The following is a 17639-nucleotide window of genomic DNA, read 5'->3' as shown; positions in this document are numbered from 1 at the left end:
AAGCACAAGAGAACCACGACAAAGACAGTGACAAGCAAGTAGCGATTAGTGTGAAAAAGGCCCATACTCTTCCTTCGCTGGAGCAGGTGGTGAAACGGCGTCAGTAGCAGAGGGAGCAAGGTCAGTAGCCTTCCCGCCACCCATAGCGGGAAGAGAAGAATTGCCAAGAGCTGCAAAAACATCCTTTGCAAGATCAATGTCTGAGGTCTTGAAGGTCCCTCCGTCATTTGGAAAGTCCTCGCCCTTGGGGGGCTTTTTGCTGCCGTCTGTGGCAGTCTCCTTCTTCGCGCTGGCAGAGTTATTCTTTGCTTCCCCCGGGCTCTTCACTGGGCTGGGCTTCGGAGCGCCAACGTCGGGGCTCTTGGCGGCCGCGGGAGCGCCCGGCTTGGGTGACTGCTGCTGCTGCGCCGCCGTGACCGGGGGGCCGGACGGGTTGCCAGGGCCGGGGGCGGCGGGTTTGGCGCCGCTGCCGGCCGGAGCTAGCGAAGCCTCTTTGGCTTTACCCGCGGCGGGCGGCGGCGGGGCGGAGCTGGCGTTGGAGACCGGAGCGGCAGAGGACGCCTTGGCAGCAGGAGGAGGTGCGGAGGAGGAGGCCGGAGCAGTGCTGAGGTCTACCAGGGGGGCGACTTTGGGGGCGCCGTCCGCCGGGGGCACGGCGGGCGACGCCGCGGCTGCCTTGGGCGTGTGCAGTGCGGCGTTAGCGGCGGGTGACGGCTCAGGGGTAGACATGGCCGGGAGAGCAGCGCTGGAGGTGAGTGTGGTCGTTTCACTCGTCGGACTGTTTTGAGCGGTGGCAAAGGTTTCAGTGATAGTGTCAGAGTTAGTGGTTACTGTGGTGACAGAAGGCAACATGTCCTCAACAGTGGCCAGGGTATCTGCTGCATGCCTGTGAGGATAACAGGAGTAGAAAATGGATAGAACAGTGGCAGAAAGAAACAAAAGCACACAAACAGACCAAATCAGACTGCCACGTACAACATTAAATAAGCGCCGTACAGTAGAAGTGAAAACAGAACTGTCTTACATTCATAATACCACAAACAGTTAAAAATCTTTAACACAAAACAGGAAAGGACTTAACTTTCAATAATCCTGATTAACAAAGCTATTACGGACAAGTGGTTGCATAATTCCTCTTTCTGAGATTAACTCAAAGGAAAATACTTTTGTTTGTGTCAAATTATGTATCTGCAAAGCACTTTCAGATTAAAGTTTAGAATGATTATGTGTATAGTCCTTAATGTTGAAGGGAAATGTAATCTCTTCCTGATATTCATGCATGTGCAGCCAATCATAAATGGGTAAATGCCAAAGGGTTGTTAATAAACTTGAGTTCCAAGTCAATGCTTTCAGGCTTATTAAATAAAAACCACATCAGATTTAAATGGTTTCTTAGTTTTGAGCTGAGCTAGTTCAGTTTAAACTGTTTATGTTTTGATTCCTTGAGATTCATAATTCGCAGTTATGGGCTTTGAATTTCCTCGATTTGGCTTGGCTGTTCCAATAAGTTCATTGGCGTCACTTTAAGATGGGAGTTGCTATCGAGGAAACAGAAGTCAAATTAAATTGACCACCGTAAAGAAACTGATGGATTTTGGAGACACAATACAGCAAGTGGGAATTATTAGCCAACCATCGAGGCACAGACATCAAACCAAACAAGAACTGCTTGGGTGTACACGACAGAGTGGTGACTTTCTCAAACTCGTTGGCACTTACTCAGGCTCTGTCAGTGGAGTGGTTTCATTTGGTTCCGTGTGGCTTCCCCCGTCATGATTTGGTGTTCGCTCCTCCTCAGTCCGCACCTCCACAATCGGCTCCTTCGACTCATCTTTCCTGAGAAGCAAGGCGAGGCAGCACTTTGCAGCATTTTACTTACAGCTCGTCACTAATTCTTTTGGACTTTTTAGGGATAAAGGCTTGGAAACAAGCCCTTCGGCCCACCGACTCCACGCCGACCAGCGACCGCCCGTACACCAGCACTATCCTACGCACTGGGGACAATTGACGCGCTCGCTGTGACCAGGTGGGTTTTTTCGGGGTGCTCCGGTTTCCTCCCACACTCCAAAGACGTAAAGGTTTGTAGATTAATTGGCTTCGGTAAAAATTGCAAATTGTCCTTGGTGTCTAGGATAGTGCTCGTGTACAGGGATCGCTGGTCGGCGCGGACTCAGTGGGTCGGGCTTATTTCCGCGAAGTATCTCTAATCTAAACTAAATCTCTATCTCTGGAGCTAAAATTCTCCAGTTGACACTTATTAATCCAGCTCGTTCATTCATTCACACAAATTCACAGTCATTCACACAAATTTCATGCACAATTTGCCAAAACAGAAACGCGTGAAACCCGTTTGGCCGATGCGGTTTCTACATCCCTTATAACTTCATAAATGATAGGAGCAGAATTAGGTCATCCTGCCCATCAAGTCTACTCTACATTCAATCATGGCTGATCTATCCCTCCCTCCTAACTCCATTCTCCTGCCTTCTCCCCATATCCCCTGACAACTGTACTATTCAAGAATCTATCTATCTCTGCCTTAGAAATATCCATTGACTCGGCCTCCAAAGCCTTCCGTGGCCATGAATTCCACAGATTCCACACCTCATCTCCTTCCTAAAGGAACATCCTTTAATTCTGAAGCTGTGACCCCAGGCCCTCGACTCTCTCCCACTAGTGGAAACATCATCTCCACATCTACTCTATCCAGGCCTTTCACTATTTCGTACGTTACAATGAGGTGCCCCCTCATCCTTCCAAACTCCAGCGAGTACAGGCAGACACTCATCATAAGTTACATGAATTTTGCGCATAATTTCCCGAAGCAAAAACGCTTGAGAGCGATTTGGCCGATGCTGTTTCCGCCGTCACGAGCTGTGCTTCTGTCACAACAGCCGTTACACCGCGCGGACAGCCCCGCGCTTCAGGCTACTCACGAGAAAGCAGCTTTGCCCTCTTCGATGTCCTTGCCCTTGGACCCTGGCCCAGGCTGCCCACAGAAGTTAACAGCGATGCACATGAGCAGGCCGCACTTGTTGACGAAGTAGCAGGTCACATCCACGGCCACCAGCAAGATGAGGAACACCACGATCAGTATCCCGACAATAGCCCCCGTTCCCAGGCTGGAGTCATTGGATGGATCAGCTTCTGGAAAACATGCAGTCCATTATTCACAATAATCATCCAATTTTAAATCTCAGTGTTAAAGCACGTGCAAAAACCTGCACGTAACTGGACCAGAGACATGGGTTTGAATCAAGGAGATCTGATTGATTCCAACCTGCAATTATTATTAAGTCCTTTTAATTGACACGAGGATGCTTTCCTAATTCCTGAGGTGCCACACACCAAGGAACAAAGTCCAACTAGAAAACCTTCCCTCGAAAACAATTGATGAAGTAAACTGAGGATTTGCTGGCACTCAAGTCAGAGGCTCTGGAACTTCAAGGGGTGTGGGGAAGAGGGAGAGCACAACATCCACAGTCGCTGAAACATTCACTTTGATTCTCGGTTGAAGTTAGGAGAATTAATATTAAGAAAGAATCCGGAGGGATTCAGTGGGTCAGGCAACCTCTGTGGAGGAACAGCTTGGGCATATTTCGCTTGGGCAGCTTACAACCCAGCAGTATGAATACTGAAGGTGGACACAAAACGCTGGAGTAACTCAGCGGGTCAGGCAACATCGCGGGAGAGAAGGAATGGGTGATGTTTCAGGTCGAGACCCATCTTCAGTCTGAAGAAGGGTCTTGACCCGAAACGTCACCCATCCCTTCTCTCCCGAGATGCTGCCTGACCCGCTGAGTTACTCCAACATTTTGTGTCCACCTTCGATTTAAACCAGCATCTGCAGTTTTTTTCCCTGCAGTATAAATACTGATTTCAGCACCTGTGGTTCCTTGCTTAACTAAAGAAAGCACCTGTGTCTGAACTATGAGCGGTTATTGGACCTTTTAGAACTGATAAAATTCATTTTTAAAGCTTTACTGGATTATCTTTGGCTGCCCCCTGGGTGGATTAAAGCGTTTAAATAGTTCCTAGTTTAGTGGGATGGGGAGAGATGACAGCAGTTGAATATTCCATAATTGACTAAAGAGATGTGACCATGCTACCATCAGACATCTGCAAAACCTGTAAGGCAGCAACTGTACGTACGGCTGTGCCCGAGTGACACAGTGGTGCAGCAGTAGAGTTGCTGCATCACAGCGCCAGAGTCCCAGGTTCAATCCTGACCACGGGTGCTGTCTGCACGGAGTTTGCACGTTCTCCCTGTGACCGCGTGGGTTTCCTCCCACACTCTAAAGAAGTAAAGTTTCAAGGGTTAATTGGCTTCTGTACATTGTTCCTATCGTGTAGCGTAGAACTAGTACACAGGTGCTCATTGGGCGGCGTGGACTCGGGGGGCTGAAGGGCCTGTTTCCATGCTGTATCTAAACATGTCAACTAAACCCTTTTCTGAACAACAAAGCAGAAATGAAACTGATGTGATCTTTGAAGAAAAATAATTGGCATTAAATATCGACCTTCGGGTCGATTTGTCGTTGGGTTACTGAGTGGAGGGGAGGCTCATTCTGCCCTCCGCCCGCCCCTCCTTATACGAGACGTTGAGAACAAGGTCTGGATGAACTGCCCGAGCAGTAAAGACAATACCCCCTGTTACTTATACAGGGGCAGCCGCAGGTGGAGAAAGCAGTAGCTCTTTCCACAGTATCTGCCCGACCTGCTGTGCTTTTCCTGCACTTTCTGCTTTTGTTGGAGAAAATTGCTGTTGGCTTCAAAGCTTCCTTGGTGCGAACGCTGTGTGAACCTGCACCATATATTCTCCAATACAATGAGAGGCCTCTACATTGCGTCTTGGATTATCATTAAGTAATTACCTCGGTCCACGGATCTGGAAGAATGGAAGCTAACATCCAGTGGCACAGCGGTAGAGTTGCTGCCTTACAGCGCCAGAGACCCGGGTTTGATCCTGACCTTGGGTGCTGTCTGTGTGGAGTTTGCACATTCTCCCTGTGACCGTGTGGGTGCTCCAGTTTCCTCCCACATCCCAAAGACGTGTAGGTTTGTAGGTTGAATCACCAATGTCTTGAACAACTGTATCATGATCTCCCAACTTCTATAATCAATACCCTGACTGATAAAGGCCAATGTGCCAAATGCCTTCTTGACCACCCTATCTGCCTGTGACACCACTTTCAAGGAACTATGTACTTGCACTCCTATATACCTCTGCGCTATAACTCTCCCCAGAGCCCTACCATTCAATGTGAAGGTGCAGCCCTAGTTTAACTTCCCAAATAGCAACACCTCACACATTATCTGCATTAAACCCCATTAACCATTCCTCAGCCCATCTGCCCAACTGATCCAAGATCGTGCTGTAAATTTTGGTAACCATCTTCGCTATCTACAGTATCGCCCATTTTAGTGTCATCTGCAAACTTACTAAACATGTCCTGTAGGTATCACAAAATGCTGGAGTAACTCAGCAGGTCAGGCAGCATCACTGGAGAGAAGGAATGTGACGTTTTGGGTCGAGTCCCTTCTTCAGACTCCGACCCGAAACGTCACACATTCCTTCAGATGCTGCCTGACCCGCTGAGTTACTCCAGCATTTTGTGATACCTTCGATGTGTGCCAGCATATGGAGTTATTTTTCTACAAAACATGTCCTGTACATTCTCATCCAAATCATTGATTTAAACCAAAACAGCAATGGGCCCAGCATCAACCCCTGAGGCACGCCACTTGGCACAGGCATCCAGTCCTGGTAGGAAGTGTGCATAGACTTATCGGAAGGATGATTTGTTTATTAATTCAGCAATGTCATTCTCGAAATGAGACTGAGACAACCCAATAACAGCATTATGAAGAGTGATCTGATGAGAGATTTGTGTCAGTCGGTCAATTTAACTTCAGTTCATTAAATAAAATGAGAATGAAAAACTGATGTCAGGTAATGCTAATGGGGGATAATGAAACCACATGTCAAAAAAAACACGTAGTTCACTAATGTATCTCTAAACTAATGTCTGTTAGATTCATAGAATCATACAGCACAAAAACAGGCCCTTCGGCCCAACTCGTCCACACCAGCCAAAATGGGCAGCACAGTAGCACAGCGGTAGAGTTGCTGCCTTACTGCGCCAGACACCCGGGTTCGATCCTGACTATGGGTGCTGTCTGTACGGAGTTAGTACGTTCTCCCCGTGACCTGCGCGGGTTTTCTCCGAGATCTTCGGTTACCTCCCACACTCCAAAGACGTACAGGTATTTAGATTAATTGGCTTACCATAAATATAAATTGTCTCTAGTGTGTGTAGGATAGTATTAATGTGGGGGTCATTGGTCAGAGTGGACTTGGTGGGCCGAAGGGGCTGTTTCCGCGATGTATCTCTAAACTAAACGCAACCTCTAAGCCAGTCCCATTTGCCCATATTTCACCCATATCCCTTTAGACTTTGGCGATACAGCGTGGCAACAGGCCCTTCGGCCCACCGAGTCCGCCCCGACCAGTGGTCACCACGTACACTAGTACCATACTATGCACGAGGGACAATTTACAATTTTACCAAAGCCAATTAGCCGACAAACCTGTAGGCCTTGGAGTGTGGGAGGAAACCGGAGCACCCGGAGAAAACCCACGCATTTGAGAGTTGATTAATCAGTCTGACTTAGACTGCAGCTCCATACACACTAATGTAATAACAAGGAACTGCAGTTGCTGGTTTATAAAAGACACAATGTGCTGGAGTAACACAGCGGGTTAGGCAGCATTTCTGGAGAAGGAATGGGTGACGTTTCGGGTCGAGACCAATAGATGATACTAGACCAAGTGGGCCCAAACCTCTCCTGCATTGGTGCAGCACCCTCGCCTCTCCCCCTCCCTAGTCCATCCCCCCATACCCCTCACTCCATCCCCATAAACCCCCTTATCCTCTCTCCCCCCCCCCCTAGGAGATAGATTTAAACTTTAAAATGTGAATAACTTAAAAAAAATATAACACTGATTTCAATGAAACTTCTTCCATTAGCACCAAAGGGATGATGGTGAGTAAGGTGGGCCTAAAACTGTCGCACTATCGTGTACCGTTTTGGCTGTAGTTCAGGAACAAACAAACAAACAAACGAGAGTTTTAGTATATAGATTAGATTAGTAACCAGAGGGAACTATGTTATTACAGGTGACTGTTAATTGTAGAGTCTCCAACAAGGAATATCTAACACAGCATTGCAACCATTGGTGCTGGCTGTTAACATCAATTTTCTTCTAAGCTCTTCAGGGCAATATTATAAACATTGATAAATGAGCTGTGATTTTCCAAATAAGATTTAATAATCTCCTCTCAATCCTTCATTTTGTTTGCACACAATCCACAGACTCTCATTTAAATGTATGTTGTTTGTTGAGTTTCTGTAGCCAGTCCGATATAAACAAATCGATGGGTATAGATTAGCTGGTGAATTCTAAGTCTGAGTGTATCTCTTCCTGTCTGGGGAAGCATTGAGTTACTGCCCTATATGTCTGATGTGCTGGTGGTTTTGTTGACAGGCTGTGTCGGCTGTGGTTGGGAACACTAACAGGCAGCCACTTTAACCAAAGAAAGTCATAGCAAGGAACTGCATGTGCTGGTTTGCCAAAGAAAGACACAGAGTGTTGGAGTAATTCAGCGGGGGGGGGGGGGTCAGGCAGCATCTCTGGAGAACGTGAATAGGTGATATTTCGGGGGTGGGACCCTTCTTCAGACTGATTGTGGGGCAGATTGTTGGACAAAGGCCAGAGGTGAAAAAAAAATAGGTGTGAGCCAAAAGGATAAAGAGTTTGTGCATTGTGAAGCTTGAGGATAGAAGAGTTGCAAATTATGAAGCTGGAGGGAGGAATGTAGGTGGTGGTGGACGGGAGAAACCGGTGCGAGGTCAGTTAGGGGGAGGGGGGAGAGGAAAGAAAGGGGGGGGGAGGGTTAGGGAAGAATGAGGAGCGGGAGAGGGAAGAGATGGTGTTTGTAGAAGTTACCTATAATTGGAGAATTCAATGTTCACACCGTTGGGTGAGAAGCTACCCAAACGGGATATGAGATGCAGTTCCTGCAGTTTGCATGTGGCCTTACACACCGAGTTCACTCTATACACACTGGGTGACAGTTCTGCTGGTGCATTTGTCCGTTTTTGAAAGGGAAATGAAGTCCACTGCTATCTCCACAGTGACCATTTCCCATCCAGAGTATTTAAACATGCTTCAGATAAATCTTCCAGCATTTTGAAATGCCTTGTGATTCAACAATTGAATTAAAATGAAGGAACGATTTGACAGAGACAAAGAGGTGGAGTTTCTATTACATCGATAGATTTGAAAATAAATTGTGGTGGCACAGCGGTAGAGTTGCTGCCTTACAGTACCAGAGACCTTGGTTCCATCCTGACTATGGGTGCTGTCTGTAAGGAGTTTCTATGTTCTTTCCGTGACCTGCGTGGGTTTTCTCCGAGATCTTCGGTTTTCTCCCACACTCCAAAGGAGTACAGGTTTGTAGGTTAATTGGCTTGGTATAATTGTAAATTGTCTCTAGTGTGTGTAGGATGGTGTTAGTGTGTACGAGGATCGCTGGTCTGTGCGGACTCGGTGGGCCTGTTTCCGCGCTGTGTCTCGAAGCTAAACTAAACATAACTTTGATCCTCCTATAAAGTGGATCAGTGTGGAAGCAGCCTCAATACTTCTACAGCCTGCATGCTCCATTATCTCCTCCGGCAAAACCATCAGGCAGCGTAGACATGGTAATGCGATGGGCTTTTTCCACTCCAGTAACTCTGAGAGAGGCCAGACGACCATGCGAAACACAGGGGCTGCACTGCACGCGAGAGGCCAAATAACCTTGTTCGCTCTGACCCATTAAGTATCTCTTGGTGGTGGTTCTTATTAACTCTGAAAACCACTATTTCCTTTCTGTGAAATGCACCACCAAGAAAGCAGAACTAATTGGTTCAATCTGACACTGAGCCTTCCTTCAACACTGCAATTGATACTTCCAAATTGCTTGCAAATGCAGTGCAACTCAAATATAACCTGTTTAATTTAGACCAGCCAATATTCAGCAATAACAGTATTACATTTCATTGGGAACTGCTGTGTCTACTGTTTAAAAGGCTCAAATGCAACGATGATTGACGACATATAGTGAAATGGTTGTTCCCAACCTGGGGATGATTATCTTAAATTAGTATGAACGGTAAAAATCGGGCACGTGTTAAGTTGGGGAGATCTGGAGTCATCGAGTCACACAGCACGGAAACAAGCCCTACAGCACAACTTGTTCATGCTGAAGATGGACACAAATTGCTGGAGTAACTCAACGGGTCAGGCCGAGAAGAGGAATAGGTGACGTTTCGGGTCGAGACCCTGTTTCAGACAGAGTCTGGGGAGAGGGAAACTAGAGGTACGAAAAGGTTCAGAACAAATCAGAACTCAGAGCCGGCACTGATGACCAAGGAAAGGTGGGGCCCACAACAGAACCGTCCACTCACCAACTAGAGAGCAGTCCCGTCTGCCCATCTACCTCATTGGAGACCCTCGGACTATCTTTGATCAGACTTCACTGGTCTTTATCTTGCACTAAACATTATGCCCTTTATCCTATACCCTTTATTCCTTTTCTCCAGAGATGCTACTTGTCTCGTTGAGTTACTCCAGCATTTGTGTCTCCCTTCGGTGTAAACCAGCATCCAACGTAAAGAATTGCCTGAGCTTGCAAAATGGAAGGCAAATCTCCTGCAATTGACCCCATATCAGCTCATTTTGATTAACAATGCAATGTTTGTGTTTTTAACTTTGACTCAGCAACCTCGAAACACTCTGTGAAGTACATTACAGTCATGGAGTACTTGTGAAGTGTGGTCACAATCGTAACATTGAAAATACAGCAGGCAAACAGCTCCCACAACAGCAATGCAGTAAAGACTGGATAATAGAGCCCTCCAGCACTGAACAAGGCCAATTTCATCCACTGCTGCTGTGTTGACTCTGAAACATTAACGCGGAGAAACTGGATGAGGGAAAACCCATTCAAATGAGTGTATGTCACATAACGTGCAGTTTGGGACTTGTTTGGCAGTATTTGCACACGCATTATGATGGCATAGCACCCATTGGAAAATTACACCAGCCACTAACACCATTTCCCTGTCATATTTTGTGCATTTAATGATGCTGTCAACAGGCAGGGCATTTTTGTTCTGCTTAATGGAAACCCGATCGAAAAGTCACGATTTAGAAATTATATTGGTAATCCACAGTTCAACAGGCACGTCACAAAGGGGGGAAGGTTGCGTAATTTAAAGGGACAAGATCTTTATGTTTCATGAGGCAGTCATTGTTTCAAATGAGTTTTACTTGAATAGAAATATCGGCCACCCACATTTTGGGCTGAGAATCGCAGCTTCCAGCTCACTCCAGGCTGACCGGTGGCGCAGCGGTAGAGTTGCTGCCTTACAGCGCCGGAGACCCGGGTTCGATCCTGGCTAGGGGCGCTTGTCTGTTACTGAGTTTGTACGTTCTCCCCGCGACCTGCGTGGGTTTTCTCCGAGATCTTCGGTTTCCAAGACGTATAGTACAGGTTTGAAGGTTAATTGGTTTGATATAAATGTAAAAGTGTCCCTAGTGTGTGCAGGATAGTGTTCATGTGTGGGGATCGCTGGTCAGTGGGCTGGAGGGCATGTTTCTGCGCTCTATTGCTAAACTAAAAACGAAACCTGGTCTGATCACTATACCTGGCCCCTTTTATTACTGTGACTGCACTACAGCAGAGGTGATGTTGTTTGCACCCCCCCCCCTCCAACAGCCTTCAGACCTTGCCCTTTCCACAAATTCATAGTCTTAGGGGCAGAATTAGGACATTCGACCCATCGAGTCCACTCCGCCATTCAATCATGGCTGATCTATCTTTACCCCTCAACCCCATTCTCCTGCCTTCTCCCCATAACTCCTGACACCCTTATTAATCAAGAATCTGTCGATCTCCGCCTTAAAAATATCCATTGACTTGGCCTCCACCGCCGTCTGTGGCAATGAATTCCACAGATTCACCACCCTCTGACTAGAGCTATTCCTTCTCATCTCCGAATGCAATAATGGTTGAGTAAGGAGTAGGCCATTTGGGACTGAGATGAAGAGAAACATTTTCACCCAGAGAGTTGTGAATATGCGGAATACTCTGCCACAGAAGGCAGTGGAGGCCAATTCACTGGATGTTTTCAAGAGAGAGTTAGATTTAGCTCGTAGGGCTAACGGAATCAAGGGATATGGGGAAAAAGTGGGAACGGGGTACTGATTTTGGATGTGATCAGCCCATGATCATATTGAATGGCGGTGCAGGCTCGAAAGGCCAAATGGCCTACTCCTGCACCTATGTTCTATGTTTCTATGACTGCATATGGTGAAACAGTTGTCACCGAATGAAGATGATTATCTTAAATTAGATTGAATGATAAACATCAGGCACACATGAAGTTACGGACATCCAGAGTCATCGAGTCACACAGCACGGGAACAGGTCCTCCATCACTTATTCATAAACTTATTCATTCATTCATTCATTTATTCATCACCCATTTGGAAACAAGGAAATGTAGATGCTGGTTTACCCAGGTTAGGAAAAAAATGCTGGAGGAACTCAGCGGGTCAGGCATCATCGGGTCTCGACCTGAAACGTCACCTGTCCATGTTCTCCAGAGATGCTGCCTGACCCGCTGAGTTACTCCAGCATCTTTTGTCCTCCCAATACTCTTTCCAGCTCAACAGCATCTTTCCAAAGGCAGAGTGCCAAAAACTGAACACAATCCTCCAAGTGCTGCCTCACCGATGTCCAGCACAACTGCAACATATCTTAATTTCTCCATCGTATCTTAATTATTTACATATACTCTTTGCAAACCAATTTCCTTTCAAACCAATTGGTATACAGGTGCTCCTCAACTTACAATGGGGTTACATTCCGATAAACCCATCCCAAACCGAAAACATTGTACGTCGAAATGCGTTTAATACACCTGATCACGTGGCCGGAAGCGAGCTGCGGGTTGCTGCTGTTGCCCAGCGTTTGTACCATTGTAAAGTCAAAATATCGTAAGTCGAAGCATCGTTAGTCGGGGAGCATCTGTAGTAACTTCTATTTTGACTTGGTACTTTTTCTGTGCTTCCATACAACTAAGACCTCAGCGACCTTAGTTTCCAGAGGTATTTATTCACAAAATGCTGGAGTAACTCAGCAGGTCGGGCAGCATCTCAGGAGAGAAGGAATGGGCGACGTTTTGGGTCGAGACCCTTCCTTCTCTCCTGAGATGCTGCCTGACCTGCTGAGTTACTCCAGCATTTTGTGAATAAATACCTTCGATTTGTACCAGCATCTGCAGTTATTTTCTTACACTTAGTTTCCAGAGGAATCAATTAACTCGTAGGCCAGACAAGGACTCTTTCCCTGAAGACTGGTGAATTACAAATCCCCATCAGCCTCACACCTCACCTTTATCAGTTTAACAATATTCAAAAACCACCTTGGCGGGAACTAAACTCATGTTTTGGTGCACTCATCCAGGTCTCCAGTTTACCAATGCAGGAACGTAATAAAGATACAGCCACAAAATGCTGGAGTAACTCAGCGGGTCACACAGCATGTCTGAGTAGAAGGAATGGGTGACGTTTCGGGTCGAGACCCACCTTTAGAAGGGTCGGAGTCTCGACCCGAAACGTCACCCATCCCTTCTCTCCAGAGATGCTGCCTGTCCCGCTGAGTTACTCCAGTATTTTTTATCTATCTTCAGTGGAAACCAGCACCTGCAGTTCCTTCCTACACAGGAACATAAAACCCACCTGACTGAAACCTTAAAATGAAGGGCCAACATTTTGGCTTCTTCTGTATACATTCAGCCCACATGGTAGCAATGTGCGTAGCTTGCAACCATAACTAAAACTGATTCCACTGATGTATTTAGCACATACGTCAGACATGCAAATTTTCAACCCCAGTGTCTCAGTGGAAGTTGAATTAGAATTTGGAAAATTCCTTCTCCCACTATGTTGATGAGTAGGTAAACAATTCCAATGAGAAGTGAATGTGAATGGATTTGAAGAAAGGTCGGAAGCAACTAATAATCCCTCATTGGAGCTTCATTGGAGACAGACTCTCGGACTATATATCGTCAGACTTCATTGGACTTTATCTTGCGCTAACGTTATTCCCTTTATCATGTATCTGTACATTGTGAACGGCTGTGAATGATTGTAATCATGTATAGTCTTTCCGCTGACTGGTTAGCACACAACAAAAAAGCGTTTCACTGTACCTCGATGCGCATGACAACAATTTAAACTAAAACTAATTCTGCGCATCTTGGTGTTCTTTAGATTTCGGATTTCTGAAGGTTATCTCCATTTTCTGTTTCCGTGTTTGTCTTCTGCAACGTTTCCAACGTAGGAATGCAAAAATTATTTCCAATCATGGGTGTGTATGATAATTTGGAACTGCAGTAGTTCCCATTATAGTTTAATGGTTTCGATAATCGGAGTATTTAAGGGACACGGAAGAACACACGATTTCACAATACGCACTCTTCAAGGAATGACATCGAGGATGTAGGGCAGCATGGTGGCGCTGGGGTAGATAGAGTTGCCGCCTTACAGAGCCAGAGAACTGGGCCCGTTCCTAAAGCCTAACACCAGGAACAGATTGCAATTTGTAATAAGGAGCGTACATTCTGGTTAACTTGACAACATGCATTAACATCACGGCCGACACAAAATGAAACATTTCCATTGAATTCACATCAGCATTGAACCATAAAACTCTGCATCAGAATTAAGTCACACTCAGCAGTCTGAGTGAACATGAAGATTATGCACATATTAACATCCTGTAGTCAAACAATAAAATTAGACGACACCACATCGCTGATTTATTCCTTTTACTCCATTTTGCATTCTCATTCATCAAGGCTTTTGTTTTTAGTTTAGTTTAGAGATACAGCGTGGAAACAGGCCCTTCAGCCCACCGAGTCCGCACCGACCAGCGATCCACGCACACTAACACTATCCTACACCCATTGGGGACAATTTACATTTATACCAAGCCAATTAACCTACAGACCTGTTTGTCTTTGGAGTGTGGGAGGAAACCGAAGACCTCGGAAAAAATCCACACAGGTCACGGGAAGAACGTACAAACTCCGCACAGACAGCACCCGTAGTCAGGATCAAACCCGGGTCTCTGGCACTGTAAGCGCTGTAAGGCAGCAACTCTACCGTTGCGCCATTGTGCTGCCTTCTGTTGGTTATGAAAGCGAGGATATAGAATATCAGTGTACAATATGGTGTAGTTATCATTTACAACAAAGATGTAGAAGGAATCTGAAGAAGGGTCTCGAAACGTCACCCATTCCTTCTCTCCAGAGATGCTGCCTGTCCCACTGAGTTACTCCAGCATTTTGTGTCTCTCCGGTTGACACACAATGCTGGAGTAACTCAGCGGGACAGGCAGCATCTCTGGATAGAAGGAATGGGTGGCGTATCGGGTTGAGACCCTTCTTCAGACTGATAGTAGAGGGAGAGAGAGACACAGAGATAAAGAAGTGTAAGGTGTGACATCAAAGGGGATGCAGATCAAGGAAATTGTAGAATAGATCAATGTTAGCTCGAAGAAGATGAAAATGAAGCACACAGAGATAAAATTTAATCAGGGGGACAGGCAGACTGGTTGGATAACTGGGATGGGGGAGGGCTGGAGAGAGAGGGAAAGCAAGGGTTACTTGAAGTTAGAGAAGTCAATATTCATACCGCTGGAGTGTAAGCTCCCTAAGCGAAATATGAGGTGCTGTTCCTCCATTTTGTGCTGGGCCTCACTCTGACAGTCGAGGAGGCCCAGGACAGAAAGGTCAGTGTGGGAATGGGAGGGGGGGGGGTTAAAGTGTCGAGCAACCGGGAGATCAGGTAGATTTAGGCGGACTGAGCAGAGGAATTCCACAATCCGTGACAAAGCAGCCGAGAGCTTAAACACGAGAACATCACTGCGGTAAGTGTTTGTGGTCGGCCGCGTGCACTCCGGCAACATTCAGAGTGCTCTCCACCCACAGATCGATTTCACAGTTACCACAATAAGTAAATATTACAACATGATTCCCACTGGTTGGAAATCTCTATATATCTTGGCATCGATTCACATCTGGATTGATTGAAATTGAATCCATTCAGTGTGGGAGAACCAATAAAATAATTTTATACGATGCATTTGCACAATCGGTACTGTCAATAAGTCTTTGATAGGGGATTTATTAACCAGCTTTGCGCTAGTTTAGTTTAGAGGTACAATGCATTAACAAGCTCTTCGGCCCATCAAGTCCGCGTCGACCAGCGATACCCGTACACTAGCACTATCCTCTGCACCAGGGACAGATTACAATTTTTACCGATGACAAATTAACCTACAAACATGTACATCTTTGGAATGTGGGAGCAAACCGGAGCACCCGGAGAAAACCCACACAGGTCACCGGGGAGAACGTACAAACTCCGTACAGACAGCACCCCATGTCAGGAGGGAACCCGGGCCTCGGGCGCTGTGAGGCAGCAACTCTACCGCTGCACCTCTGTGCTATCCATAGCCTGTTTTAGTAATCACAATATTTATATATCTGACCAGTTTCTGGTCAATGGTGATCCCTGTAGTTGACGTAATTGAATGTTAAAAGGAGATGGCTAGACTGAAATCTTTTTGGTGCTAATGTTACTTGCCACGACCCAGCATCAGCTTGGATGTTGTTGCACATCTGACCCGCGGCACAGATACTTCATGAACCAAGGAAATGTTAGTGGAACAGAGGGCAACATCCAGCAGCAAACATCCTCACGTCTGGAGATCACTGAAGCAGCTGAAGATAATGGAGCCACAGGATCTGCCTCAAAGAACTTCTCTTGTGATGCCTGAAGTTCAAATGACCTGCTTACCACAAATAACCACAGCCATCTTTCTGTGCAGGAGGCACCAATCCAACTAATGGAGAGTTGTCCCTTTGAGGCCCATTGACCATTTGTTTCTGGACGACTTGATACCACACACCGTCAAACACTTCCCTGATGCCAAAGATCCGATGTCATTGGAGGACCAAGACTGTCAAGGGGTCTGGAGTTAGTTTGGAGACACAGCGTAGAAACAGGCCCTTCGGCCCACCAACCAGCAATCCTAGCACACTAACACTATCCTACACTAAGTTATAGTGTAAGTTATCGGAGCAGAATTAGGCCATTCGGACCATCAAGTCCATTCCAGAATTCAATCATGGCTGATCTATCTTTCCCTCTCAAACCCATTCTCCTGCCTTCTCCCCATAACCCCAGACACGGTTACTAATCAAGAATATGTCAATTTCCACCTTGAAAACATCAATCGACTTGGCCTCCACAGCTGCCTGTGGCAATGAATTCCACAAATTCACCATCCTCTGACGAAAGAAATTCCTCCTCATCCCCTTTCTAAAGGTGCGTCCTTTTATTCTGAGGGTATGGCCTCTGGTCCTAGACTCTCCCACTAGTGGAAACATCCTCTCCACATCCACTCTATCCAGGCTTTTCACTATTCGGTAAGTTTCAATGAGGTCCCCCCACCTCATCCTTCTAAACTCCAGCGAGTACAGGTCCAGTGCTGTCAAACGCTCATCATATGCTAACCCAAACATTCCTGGGATCATTCTCGTAAACCTCCCCTGGACCCTCTCCAATGCCAGCATATCCCTCCTCAGACATGAGGCCCAAAACCTGCTCACAATAGTGGTTGTGCTCAACTAGATTTAGGGTTGCCAACTGTCCCGTATTAGCTGGGACATCCCGTATTTTGGGCTAAATTGTTTTGACCCGTACAGGACCACCCTTGTCCTGTATTAGGCCCGGGGGCGCTCTAGGCCCGACACTGTAGGCCCGGACAATGTAGGTCCAGACAGTGTAGGCCCGGACAGTGTAGGCCCAGGGGCCGCTGTAGGTCCGGACAGTGTAGGCCCAGAGGCCCGGGCACCGCCTCATGGAGGTTGCGTAGCAAACCAACCACCCGGCCCGGGTGGCTGCCATTGGTGGAGGAGGAGCATGTGGCCGCTGGCTGGGTGAGGTCACGTGGGGCGTGGGGCGTCACCTTGTCCCTTATTTGGGAGGAATGGGTGACGTTTCGGGTCGAGACACAGAATGTTGGAGTAACTCAGCGGGTCAGGCAGCATCTCGGGAGTTTCAGGTCGAGACCCTTCTTCAGACTGAGAGACTTCTTCTCTCCCGAGATGCTGCCGGACCCGCTGAGTTACTCCAGCATTTTGTGTCTAACAGATTTGTAGGTTACTTGACTTTGGTAAAATTCTAAATTGTCCCTAGTGTGTAGGATAGTGCTTGTGCACGGGGTGATCGCTGGTCGGCATGGACTCGGTGGGCTGAAGGGATTGTTTCTGCACTGTATCTCTAAAGTCGAATGTCAATTTCTACTCTCAGCAGGTCAAGAATCGTTGGAATTTCTCAACTCTACAGTTTTTACCAAAGCCAATTAGCCTACATACGTGTACGTCTTTTGAATGTGGGAGGAAACTGGACCTCCACACGGAGAATGGACAAACTCCGTACAGACAGCACCCAT

General features: G+C 46.7%; 1 protein-coding gene across 8 annotated transcripts in view; it reads right to left on the bottom strand.

Moving 5' to 3' along the window:
- The window catches only part of ncam1a (neural cell adhesion molecule 1a), a 372742-nt gene that overhangs the window by 10722 nt on the left and 344381 nt on the right, over window positions 1–17639 (bottom strand). For 3 of the 8 annotated variants that reach the window (XM_078426956.1, XM_078426960.1, XM_078426958.1), the window contains 3 exons: window positions 2937–3147; window positions 1720–1836; window positions 68–886 (listed from right to left, as the gene is read on the bottom strand). In XM_078426956.1, coding sequence (XP_078283082.1) covers window positions 68–886; window positions 1720–1836; window positions 2937–3147 — 1147 coding nt within the window. The remainder of the gene's footprint in view (window positions 1–67; window positions 887–1719; window positions 1837–2936; window positions 3148–17639) is intronic. The other 5 variants (XM_078426957.1, XM_078426959.1, XM_078426962.1 and 2 more) reach the window with 3 other exon arrangements.

The sequence above is a fragment of the Rhinoraja longicauda genome, chromosome 32 (genome assembly GCF_053455715.1).
Source record: "Rhinoraja longicauda isolate Sanriku21f chromosome 32, sRhiLon1.1, whole genome shotgun sequence".
NCBI classification, from domain to species: domain Eukaryota; kingdom Metazoa; phylum Chordata; class Chondrichthyes; order Rajiformes; family Arhynchobatidae; genus Rhinoraja; species Rhinoraja longicauda.
The sequence above is the reverse complement of the archived record's forward strand: the minus strand, read 5'-3'. Positions and strand labels throughout refer to the sequence as shown.